The 13,492-nt window shown below is 35.9% G+C and overlaps 1 protein-coding gene across 1 annotated transcript; it reads left to right on the top strand.

Moving 5' to 3' along the window:
- The first annotated feature begins 961 nt into the window (after positions 1 to 961).
- Positions 962 to 1,762, top strand: LOC110932855 (putative F-box protein At3g23260). Its single transcript, XM_022176108.1, has one exon. It carries the CDS (start codon positions 962 to 964, stop codon positions 1,760 to 1,762), a length of 801 nt encoding a protein of 266 aa, XP_022031800.1.
- The last annotated feature ends 11,730 nt before the right edge of the window (positions 1,763 to 13,492 follow it).

A 13,492-nucleotide genomic window follows, 5' to 3' on the forward strand; every position in this document is an offset into this window, starting at 1 on the left:
GCGGATTAGACACCAAAAAATAAACACTCAAAAAATGGCTACAATTTAAGGAATGTGTTTAGTGACGGCATCAGATTCATAATTGATGGAGAAAGGTCTGGTGGCAAGAAAAGCTGCTTCCAGGAGGCTGTCAAGTGTTTTCGCTCGACGATTCCATTCTTGGGTGGTTGGTTTGGCCCTTGTTCCTGTAACTCGAATCTTAGCCCGGTATATCCCATTTTAGTTTTACACCATTGTGAACCTTACGCCTTTTTTACTATCTGATCGAGGTTCTCGGCATTGAAAAATCTTCATAAACTTAATCACACGTGTATATGTTGACATTTAAGAGATATACAGTCAAGAAAATCAAGAGTAATGGTGATATATATGCGGATTAGACTTAAAAAATACCTACAATTTAAGGAATGTGTTTAGTGACGGCATCAGATTCCTAATTGATGGAGAAAGGTCTGGTGGCAAGAAAAGCTGCTTCCTGTAGGATATCAAATGTTTTCGCTTGACGATTCCATTCTTGGGTGGTTGGTTTGGCCCTTGTTCCTGTAACTCGAATCTTAGCCCGGTATATCCCATTTTAGTTTTACACCATTGTCAACCTTACGCCTTTTTTTACTCTCTAATCGAGGTTCTTGGCATTAAAAAATCTTCGTAAACTAAATCACACGTGTATATGTTGACATTTAAGAGATATACACTCAAGAAAATGTTTACCTGTAAATTAGAAACGGTTTCTAATATATAATGTTATTTAATTTTATTTACCCCCTATCGCCCATAGTATGTAAAAACTGTTGCCACCACTACTCGTAGTTTTAGGAGTTTTTACTCACCTGTGTCAACTGTTAATTGGGGTAGTTTCTATGTAGGTATTCATTTTTCAAAGGAATCGCTTTTCGTATGTGTTTTCTTCCTCTTTGTATCAACGTCAGTATTTCTAATTAAAGTATAATCGTAAGTGAATATGAAGGATCTTCTATCTCTGTTAATATTGATGAAGATTATTCCAAGACTTCCTGCAAAGGAGGTTATACGGTGCAAGGCTATATCTAAAGAGTGGTTAGCCTATCTTTCAACTCCTGAGTTTGCTAAGAATAATTGTCGTTTCTTGCGAGTATTAGGTGACCAGAAAATAATTGCTCTTGACAAATCTTCGTGTGCAATTCGTTATGTTGATGTTGCATCTCCTAGATGTGTTTTAGGCAATAATCTTCACATTCCCTTCGATTGTCATCCATGTAATGTGATCTTTTTAGCAAGTTTGGATGGCATGGTATGTGTTTGCCTATGTAATACTGGTGAATTGGTTGTTTGGAATCCACTAACTCGTGTGTTCAAGATGCTGAGAAATTCTAATTATCAGGGATTTTACAATATGGATGATGATAGTCTTGGGTTTTGTTTTGACTCTGCTGGTGATTACAAAATTGTGCACATTAAACGCACTCATTTCAGGCTGACTGTTAACATTTATTCGTTTAGTGAAGGTTCATGGTTAACTCCAAGGTTCTTAATTTATAGTCCATATGATATTGCTGTTTATAGTTGGTCCGTTGGGACGTTTTGTAGGAATAGTTTGTATTTTGTACTGACCAAATTCTGGTGTATGGGTAACACATCGGTTCTTCGTTTGGATGTTGAGTCGAATGTAATAGAAAATGTAGGTTACCCAGATACATTGAGTGTGGAATTTATAGGTCAGTTGGTGACTATACGAGATGAACTTCATATGTTGGTTAGTATTGGAATGTGTAGTGTAGTGTAGATGTTCAATTGTGGCGTCTGCAAAATAATACTTGGTCGAAAGTGGTGTCTTTTGTACCCCGTGTGTTTTTGCCATTGATGATAGGGTCATCTGTGCACTACATTGATGGAAATAACAAATTAATTATAGTACACGAATGGGGTGATGTTGCTCAGATAAACGTAAGGGAAAAGAAGATGCATGGTTTTTTTCCTATCATCTTTACACAAGGCATTGTAGGTGCAAGCTATATTGAAACTGTAGTTACACCACATGTTTAGTTATGGTTTTGTATTTAGTTGTTTGTTGTTATCATTGTGTTATATACATACTATTATGTTTGTGGTTGTTTTTGTGGTTAGTATATTTTTGTATATGGAGAATCAATATTGGAAATTAATGTGTTATTTTAATTGTTCTATTATGTTTAAAATATGTTTGATGTGTAATATTTTATGCCAATAAATATAATCAACGCTTGATTGTCATTGGTAGTTTGTTTAACACTTTGTAAACATCTAACTTTCATATATCTTATCTAAGTTCATCTAATGGTTTTATTAATTTCTACGTTTATCAATTTACAAATAACTAATTCATTTTAAATTGTGCGAATTAGATGTAAGATTTTAATTTAGTATGTATGACAATTCGATGTATGACAATACAAGAATAGTTGTAGTTACTAATCGCAATCGCATAAAAAGTCATCATTATCTTAAATATGGAGACACTTATTTATGGAGACACTTATTGATGTTCTTAATAGTTGGATAAGAAGTCATTGTGATATTAAAATACGGAGTGCATTTGGATGATGGAAATATTACCAATAAGACTTCTAATGTTGTATACAGGAAAACACAACTAAATTTATAACTAAATATGAACTTCGACTACCGTTTACAAATTATAATTCTAAACAAAATATGTCATCCATGCCCTAATATACTAATAATTGTCATCAAGGTTAGACTACCAACCAACCAAAAAAACACAATAAACTGTACCAACATGTCCAACCAAAAACCATCAAACGATGACGACAAAAGGCATTAGTTTATATACGCAGACATCTGCATCATTAGCAGATAACGTTAACTGCTAAGCTTGGTTGACTGCATCCACATGCGTCAACATGAGGAGGTTTCCTGATTCTACATAAGTCAAATGCATAATGTCACCCGCGCTAATATCATTTTATTTCATGAAACTTGGCCACCCTTCAATCGCATACCTAAATCCATTTCCATCCTTCTGTCGCTTAACTCTCTTCACAACTGTTTTCCCATTCATGTTTCTGACATTCATCTGATGCACCTTCTTTGTTAGCCTTGCCCTGTTTACAACTTCTATAGGTAATCGCTGCATTGATGTAAGAGTTAACAAGTATATTAGCCGTGTTGGAATATAATTATCAGCAACAACAAATATCAATTGTTAATTTACGAATAAACAATATTTAGTATGTATTATCTATTATAGTTATTCTATGAAGGCTATAAGTGAAATTATACTTTATTGTTTAAAAAAAACAATTGTTTTAAGGTTTTTTGTTGCAAACCAAGTTGAATTGTTATGTGTTTAACTGGTAATTCTGTACGTATAAATAGCCTCACGAATGGTGTTGTAAATTGTTCTCATTAAATAACAGAAATGACATACCATTCGATAATTTGCTTTCCTGTTGAATCGATACGCACCACTTTCTTGAATATCATTTTGACGTGCAACACGTTTTTCGTCTACATTGCTTACCTTCAACGCCATCACACTTCTTTCCCCGTTTTTGTTAACCTTATCATTACAAACATGCATTACCTTTCAATATATATATATATATATATATGTGTTAATGTTTAAGAAATATTTATTGGAATATTTTCTTAACTTATGCTTAACTTACCAAACGATCACGTGTTTGTTGTCCAGTTGCTGACATGGTAGAATGATCATAAGTTGTACATCATATCAGTTGTTTAGGTTCTTCAGATGTAGAATTGGATGCAATCTATTTACCTTTCTTTTTAACCTGTTATTACAGCCCGTAACATTAAAGCAAATTAAACTACAATCGTCAACTAAGTATGTATAATAATATGAACAAATAACTTATCCGTTATTATGTTTCAAAGACTTACATCTTCTTTTGTCTGGTTGTTATTTCCTTCACTTACAAAAGTCTTTCTTTCAGACTTCAACTTTTCTTTTCCAACACTTTTCTTATTCAGTTCATGTTTCTCATTAGTTTCATTTATCTGCATCCAAGATTTTTAAAATTCATTAACATCTGAGGATCAATATATTGTATTGTAAAAATATTTAAACTCATTACCCCAGTAATCAATTGGTCGATTGAGTCTTCTTGATCAGTGAAGATCTGTTATACGATAACATCCGTAAATAAGTCGTATTGACTAACAAACCATTTTAACTTACTTTAAATTACTTACAGAGTTGAAGTGTTCATAGTTTGTGTGTTTAGGTATTTCAACAACTGAGTTGTCTTTAGTTGTCTTCTTCTTACTAAAAACAACCTCAACTCCGCTACGATAAAGTGTCAAGTCAAACGATTCGCTGTCTGTTTTCATCAACATCAGTATATCACCGTCTTCTATGTCAATATATTCAAACATCTCCGGACACCCTTTAGCAAAAACGTAGCATGCATTTATTTTTTCAGTCTCAACTTTCCAACACTGACCTGCTGCGTATATGTTATAAGAATCTATCACTGGGCAGTAACAGTAAAATTTGTTCACATAAGCTTCTGGAATGACCTGAAAAGTCGTGTAATATTTTATAAACATATATTCATTTATACCATTTGCTGACAAGTATAACAAAAAACAAATTCCTACTAACATATAACTATACTTACTATGATCTTTAAATCTCCGTAACGGTTGACTGTCAAGAACGATTCATCACAAACATTTTCAATGAAACAATGTATTTGTAGACATTTTTCTTTGATTATCCTCAAAACCAATTAGGTGTTCTTTGTCAATTTAAGACCTTTTACGATACTTACCCATCCGTCAGTGACAACACGTTCACCACTTACACTTCTCAGCCATGCTGTACAACTTATTCCACTTTCATGATTTATCGTTACCTTTGTCTGGTTCCAATAATCTCCTCCCACAAGCTTTACAAACTCAATTGATAATGCCTTTAGTTATATTCACTAATTTCAGTTTACATAATAAAGTTTACATTTACTTATTGTAGGCATTACAGCATACCCGTTTCAATGATTTAGGGTCTTGTAATAGAGACAGGCAGGACGTAATCATTTTTGTATACCTGTGATATATAACATTTAATATTAACTGTTAGTATTAAGGCTAATACACAATGTGTTAAAATGTAATCTTATGTCATGAGAATATTATTCCTAATTCATAATGTGCAATAGATCTCTTCTATATACCGTTTCAATAAATGAGTATATATATATATATATATATAGGGTAAGGTTCATGCGAGAACCACCCTTATTGCGAGAACCGCAAGAACCAATGTGAACACAACCTAAAATAGCTAAAAAAACCTACCCCCCCCCCCCCAAAAAAAAACCTAACCCCCCCCCCCAAGCTAAATGCTAAAAACTAAAACCCCCAAAAAAACTAAAAAAAAATTAACCCCCCCACCCCACCCCCACCCCCCCCCCAAGCTAAAATGCTAAAAACTAAACCCCCAAAAAACCTAAAAAAAATAATAAAAAAAACTAAATTTTTTTTAATATTTTTTATGTTAAAATCGCTACTTTTAGTAGGCAAAAAAATTTTTTTTTTTGGCTACTAAAAGTAGCGATTTTCTTATAAAAAATATTAATTTTTTTTTTGTGTGTTTTTTAGCTATTTTTAGGCATTTTTGGTTGTGTTCACATTGGTTCTCGCGGTTCTCGCAATAAAAGGTGGTTCCTAACGGATCTTTGTCATATATATATATATATATATATATTCGTAAAATAACTCTTTTTGCGTAATCCTACATGGGTTAGGTTATTTTGGAGCAACTTATTACTTATTGACTTATAAAATTTAATAAGTTGTCTTTATAGTGTTTGGGTTAGCTTATTTAAGTTATTTTTGTGTGTTGAGAAGTTGTTTTTGATAAGTTAGTATTTGTAACTTCTCAATTATGACTTATATAAGTTAATAAGTACTTTTTGAGAAGGAACCCCAAAAATAAAAAAAATTTTATAACAGAATCATATGTTTTCATCCGTATTTATGTTTGATTACAACTTTTTCATATATTATCCTCATTATATTCTAAACATTAATTCGACAATGTCCATAACATGCAATACATAAGTTATATATCAACTATACATAACATATGAGAGGTTGAAGATGATTGAAACCTAATATCAGATTTGATGTCTATAAACAAGTTATTTGCTGGAGAAACCAACATATATCGCTGATTAAGTATCTAACAGAGGTTTAGAAATCTAATAGAACTTAAACCGTTAAGATTTACAATCGGAAGTTACCTTTTTGTCGGTCAAATCTTCGGCGGCGTATCCACCATGTGCTTATTGTATTATCTAGTTTCGTTATCTAAATCACCGACAATCTACACAAAAACCAACCATCTGAGTCTGCAAAGTACTTCTTAAAAATCTCACTATGAAGATAGGAAGATCTAAGTCTGTACTTCAAATATCCTACATGAATCTAACTATGAAGATAAGTAGATCACTTAAGGATAAAACATAACGTTTGCATAATCGGAATAATACACATAAAAGCACTTAGTGAACATATGTATGCCATACATTTTGAAAACAAATCGATTGCACATATGAATCACCCCAAAACATTTGAAAACAGTAAAAGAGGGGACCATGTACTCGCCTGGGGTTGCATATAGTCCCGGTTCAAAGGGTATAACAAAGCTCAAAAGATCAAGAGTTCAAGTGTTGAAGCGGTTCCTTGGGTAACAGACACTATATTAGGGAATTGACACCTAATCGGAAGATCGGGTAGAATGAGGTCTTGTAAACCAAATGAGTATTGGAACTCATGCGTCATGGTTTAACAAAACCTATATTCTAAAATGAAACCTATCCTAAGTGCTTACGACCCATTACGATCCGTTAAGGTAGCTTATGTCACTTTAATGCATCGTTCGCGCAAACACGCGTTCGAGTCGCCTAACTAGTCCTATGATAAGTATTATATGCCTTAACATATCTAATTATGTTATATAATCAGTTTAGATGTCAAAATATGTGTCACATATGCTTAAAATGAAATTATGCGAAAAAAGGGTATTTTGGTCATTTTCCTAAGGCATATAAACTACCTATCATACAACTAACTAAACGAAGTGACCATAAGGTATAACCTCGGAAGGTTATTCCATATAAAACTATGGTCACATTATATGTTTGGTCAGATCCTAATGATCGACCAAACAGGTCGGGTTCGTAAGTCTAAGCGATTGATTAGATCGCTTACCTTACGACTAAACCTGAAGTGACGAGTTAAACATGTTAAAACATGTTTAACGAATTTAGAAAATAGGTTTGGTATCAAAACAAACGGTTTTGATACCTAAAAGTAGTTTGGTTACAAAATACGCAAGAATACGCATTTTGGCCGAAACTACGACTCGTCACTATGCCTAGATAACGTGGTAATCAGTAGGTATAGTCATAAGAGACTAAAACCATCGTGATTACGCTCACGTTATGAAGTTCAAACAAACTTCGTTTTGACCATAAACTGGTCAATGCAGAAAGTCAAACAAAGTTTGACTTTAATGCTAAAACGCGTAAAAGAACGAAAGAAGACTTACAACGGGTCCAAGAATGGAGGTTTTGATCTAATAATTCCCAGGTATGAAGGTTTATCCTTCAACTTAGGGAAAAATCTGATCAAAGTGTTTAACGAATTTAGAAAATTGGTTTGGTATCAAAACAAATGGTTTTGATACCTAAAGGTAGTTTGGTTACAAAATACGCAAGAATACGCATTTTGGCCGAAACTACTACTCGTCACTATGCCTGGATAACGTGGTAATCAGTAGGTATAGTCATAAGAGACTAAAACCATCGTGATTACGCTCATGTTATGAAGTTCAAACGAACTTCGTGTTGACCATAAACTGGTCAATGCAGAAAGTTAAACAAAGTTTGACTTTCATGCTAAAACGCGTAAAAGAACGAAAGAAGACTTACAACGGGTCCAAGAATGGAGGTTTTGATCTAATAATTCCCAGGTATGAAGGTTTATCCTTCAACTTAGGGAAAAATCTGATCAAAGTGTGAGTTGGGAGCAAATGGGGGTTGGGTATTTATAGGAAAACCAAGACCGTTAGGATCGTTTCTTGATAAACATGCTTCGATCTAGGCCGTCCAAGTGGGCACACGGTTTTGTAATACTAGTGGTACTCAAAAACCATCAAAATTAGCCCATAGAATGATTAGAAACCAGTTGCAACCCATAGAAACCCAGCTGCTGATTAAACAAAGCTGTTTTGCAGGTCTGATACTTTCACGCGGGCCGCGTAAGAGTAAAGGAGAATCTTACGCGGGCCGCCTGAGCTTCTGCTCCAACAAACAAGTTTCAGAATTTACAGAAATGGTCCCTGCATGCTTCTAAGGCCTCTTTTTGATGCGTTTAAGGCCTGTTAAGCCATTTTCAAGGCTCTACAATGATGCCTAAACATAAGGGACATGAAACATGCTCAAAAATATCTCGGATGTCGGTTCGTTTGGTCGTACGATCGCGTTGTTTGGTTAATTATGACGAAACACGAACGAATGCGAAAAACGATCCAAATTACGCGATGAATGGAATTTTATCATGCCAATCACTAAAATAAAATATTTTAGTGTTTACATAAATTTTTGGAAGTCCGGATATATTCAGAACGTAAGTTATGCGCGAAAATGCAAACTTATGCACTTTTTGACGCTTTTAGTCCCTATTGATCAAGAAAGTTTATTTTTGCGCACCAAACACCTTAAAGCCTATTTCTAAGCCATGTGAAGGATATTTAGGGCATATTTAACTTATGATCAAGTTCCAGAATGTGCAATACTACGTGAATCAGCAGACTTTCGCATTTTGACGCAAATAGTCCCTGAGTGTGAATAAACTTAAACTCAAGAACTCGAAGCAGATTCTCCTTCTCGAAACCCTAATTCTCTCTCTAGCTATGGCGACATTCTCCTTCTCGAAACCCTAGGTTCTCAAGCGTGATTCTTCAAGATCAGATTAGAGATTAGAGGTTCTTACGTCTATTTCCAAATCTGGTTTGCGGTTTCTTTGTTTGTCGGCTAGGGTTGTTATATTAATCGCCGCCGTCACTTCATATTTGAGCATATTGGATTGATTTGCTGGTCAATCAGCCTTGATTTATCAGTTTTCTGTCCGATTTGTAAGAATCATGGGTTAGGGCATCGGCTAGTTTAGGGTTTCGGTTTTTTCTTTTTGATTCGTTGTCATCTGGTTGATTCGGTTTCTTGGGGTTTTGATTCATCTTTTCGGTAGGGTTATAGAGAGTTGTTTACTTTGCAATGGATGATCGATTTAAATCTGGGGGAAGGCAGCCTTTGACGTTTAAACAGATTGCTGATCGAATTTTGGATGTTGATGGTAATACGGTGCAGCCAAAACGTGGTATAAACATCATTGATGAACTCACAAAGGTCACCTTACCGGTTCAATTGAATAATCTGGGTTCATCAACAACAGAGGAATTGGCAAAGAATTCGGGTACTACCATGGCTGAAAACCTACGGTCAGGTTCTAGGGTTTATGATACGGAGACGGTCGCTCAGTCTAGCAGTAATTATGCGCTAAATTCTGATTTTCATGTTGCTGAAACGACTGATTTAGGGAACATAAAATCGTCCGGGATGACGGAACCGTTAAAGTCCTATGCTGATTCGGTTGCGGCAGCCAAGACCAAGACAGTTAACTTCAGAACTCTTGCGAGTCCGGTCGTGCAAGATGGTTGTGACGTGGTCCTCCCCCAGGAATCAGTTAAACTAGTCCAAGACAGGTTAGCAAATACATTGTATGGGTATTTTTTTGGGGATCGGGTGGCTTATCCGGTTGTAGAGTACTTTGCGAGAAACAACTGGAAGAAATTTGGGTTACAAAAGTCTATGATGAATGCAAACGGGTTTTTCTTTTTCAAATTTGCGGACAAAGATGGTATGATGAATGTTCTTAAAGAAGGACCTTGGATCATTCGTTCTCAACCCCTCTTCCTTAGTGTATGGTCGCCTACTTCAAGACTAGTGAAGAAGGATGTCAAAAAGATACAAATTTGGGTCAAAATCCATGATGTTCCTATCACTGCCTATACGGAAGATGGGTTGAGTATGATTGCTACGGCTATTGGAGAGCCAAAATTGTTAGATTCGTACACCACAACTATGTGTACGGATGCTTGGGGAAGGAGTAGCTATGCAAGAGCATTGATAGAAGTTTCAGTTGAGAATGAATTTAAAGAGGAAATAGTTATAGCGGTGCCTGAGCTAGAAGGTGAGGGTTTCATCAAAGTAAAGATGGTAGTGGAATATGAATGGAATCCTTATAGATGTGCCCACTGTAAGGTCTTTGGACATGCTGATGAGTCCTGCCCGAATCAGCCTAGGAAGTGCCCTAAGGAAGTGCCTAAACCTCATAAACAAAATGGTGGGAAACAACCGCGTGGTCCGGTAAAAACTCGAATTGTGGACAATGAGGGTTTTAGGGATGTGGAACGCAAGAAAGCGGCTAGGAAAGCAGGGTTTCCTGTTAATAAGCAGAAGCAGAAATTTGAATATCGGCCGATTGGATCCAAGCCTCATGGTGGGGCTACTACCCCGGGTCCGCCATCTAGTGTCAAAACGCACAATCCTTTTGATGTATTATCGGATAAGGGTAAGAATGTGGGTAAAACTGGTGAAGTTCAACATGACCAGCAGGACTCGGATGATGAGGAGGTTATTGGAAGCTATAATGAAACTAATGAATTTATGACTTCTGGGTTATCGAAGGCAGGGGCAAGCACCTCGTCCACGAAGTTCTCCAATGGATAGAGTGTTGTTGGTTCGTGTCAAGGGGCTGCTGGTCTGTGGCAGTTTTATTTTTGATGATGGAGGATGATCTCTAGCTGTTTTGTTTTGTCTTGTCTACTAGATATTTTTTCCATAATGTGTAGTAGACTAGGTTATGTGGTGTCATAGGTATTGTGGTTTTTGTTTTTACTTGGCTTACATATATGGGGCATGTCCTGTATATGAAATAGTGTGGAACTCATCCTCACTACTTGTATTTATCTGGGATTGTTTTAATAGAATCACCGGGGTAACCCTTTACCCAAAAAAGAGTGTGAATAAACTTGTTTTTGACACACCGAAGCCTTCAAAACTTATTTCTAAGTTATCTAAAAGTTATTTAAGGTATGTTAAGCCTATGTCACTGTTCCGGAGTGTTTGCCGCATTAAACTGAGTACGTTTACGCATCAGTTCGCGTTTAACTTTTCGAGAAAGCGATTTTAAAGCTTGAAAATGAACTAGAATCAAAATATGAAATTGTAAAAACCAAAATAAACAAATTTTTGAGGTTAAAACACATTGTTTCTTTGATAAAAGATAGTGTCCTACATTGTTTGTGTTTACGGAGCACAAGTGTCACATTCGTGTTTCACACAACAATATCGACCCTCTGTTTTCAGCCGGCTCTTTTCCTCTCTAGAACTTTCTGATTTTTGGGTTTATCCCTTCAATTGTTCGAGAGTTACTATTGCCTTGTTAAACTTGTGCAGATCATCTGTTTATGATCTGCTCAGTTTGAGCAATTATCTCTTATCGGTGGTGTGTACCATCTTGTTCTTGTTCTTAGACCTTTGTAATATGTTTGGTAATTTTATAAAAGGATTGTTCGTTTTTTATATCCTGTTCTTCACATGATATCCTGTTCTTCACACAATGTACCAGTTGTTCTTAGAATGACAAGATATATGTTCACAATTCTAACAATGGCCATCAAGTTTCCTCCCAAACTCAAAATGTTGTCGATTGTCAGAAAGAAAGTACGACGACACATAAAACTCGGATGACCACCTTGTGGCATTATGCAGTTCCACCATGGTATAGCAATGATTGATGACGTGCTAGTGTCACATGTTTGTTCAAACTCTCATAAAAGAAGAATGTGAATCCCGAGGACCACAAAAGAATGTGAATATGTGTATTCAAACAGAATAAATAAATAAATAAATGATGGATCGGGATAAAACTTTAATAAGGGAAAAGAAAGCTTCTTATTAGATTTAGGACACTAAAATCAAGAATTCCGAACTGTCTAGTAATTGGATATCCACTATAGCTGCAAAAATACTTCCTCCAATGGAGCCAACATTATGACGTCAGTCATGCCTCGTTTTCACCTAACTGACATCCAAGTTAGTCATCAAAATGGCAAAGATCTCTTTAGTCTTCTAATTTTACTTCACGAAGTAAGACTAAAGTAAATTTATGGCGATCCAGAAGGTTCAGTACTGTACAATGCTTTAGCTCTAGAACAACATTGGGATACCAACCATAACACGCATGACTGTATCCATCTCAAGAGACACATAGAGGATGTAGTGAAGACTGAAAAGCCCGATCAGTTATACTTTTCCATATAAAAGTGAGCTCCATGTAATTATTAGTGTCTTAACCAGTGAAGAAAGAATGGAGAACTGAATTGTATTGTTTATTGATATTTTGAGTTGTGTATAACATTGAATAAACATCACATATTTATACTATTCTAGAAGACCAAAGAAAGGAAGGAAGGAAGGAGAAAATATTGGCTGTCATTTTGCAGTCATTTATGCTGTAAACAGTTTGGTCAACCTCTATAATTTTGGGAGATGATGTTGCTCAATCTTTGGATTTGACGGATCCCTCAATCAATGAACCATTCCTTTTTTCTAACACCCCCCGTTAAGTTGAATAGTGGGATCTCCAAAATTCAACTTGTTTAAGCACTTGCTTAAGATCTGTAACAACTCTCGCCAAAATTATTATATCTTATCTTATTAATCTCCGTTAGGAAACCCTAATTGAGACCCCCAAGTAGTATAGCATGACCCATAAAATTTTCAGAACCATTGGAACTAGAATCAGGCCCCCCTAAAACTCAAGGGGGGTATCCCCTAATTATGTTTATCTTTCGAAAACGGTTATGAAACATGTAATTTCAAATTTCATCGACTCAGCAGGGCTAAGCAGGTGACAAAGCAGGCCTAGCCTACTTTGGGTTTCCCCGCGACACACGACAGGTGTGGGTGATCCTGTCGCGACACGCGGGAGGCTCCAATTTAGGCTATAAAGACCCTGGCCTGGGACTTGAACTGTTTGCTTGTTTCGACGTTAAAATTCACAACGCACGCACAATTATACACTGTATCGTTCAAAATAGTTATACTACCGAGTCTCTGCTGCGATTACAGGGTAATAACTCGATCACTGCTACGATACAATGTCCGATCGATTGAAACCAATCTAATGGATGTTTAAGTGCTGCCCGATTCGGGCTATACTTTGTCATTTGTTGTGAATCCGATGGATGTTTAAGTGCTGCCCAACTCGGGCTATACTTTGTCATTCGTCGTGAATCCAATGGATGTTTAAGTGTTGCACTTTGTCATTCAGGGTTTTAATCTCGTGAGTTTATCGTAAATATTGTATTAAGTTACTAACCTAATTTCGTGTGCATTGTCATTTAATTTAGGATACA

The sequence above is a fragment of the Helianthus annuus genome, chromosome 11 (assembly GCF_002127325.2).
Source record: "Helianthus annuus cultivar XRQ/B chromosome 11, HanXRQr2.0-SUNRISE, whole genome shotgun sequence".
Classification (NCBI taxonomy): domain Eukaryota; kingdom Viridiplantae; phylum Streptophyta; class Magnoliopsida; order Asterales; family Asteraceae; genus Helianthus; species Helianthus annuus.

Excerpts from the sequence above, each read along its gene's own strand:
- LOC110932855 (XM_022176108.1), top strand. The coding sequence starts at position 962 with ATGAAGGATCTTCTATCTCTGTTAATATTGATGAAGATTATTCCAAGA.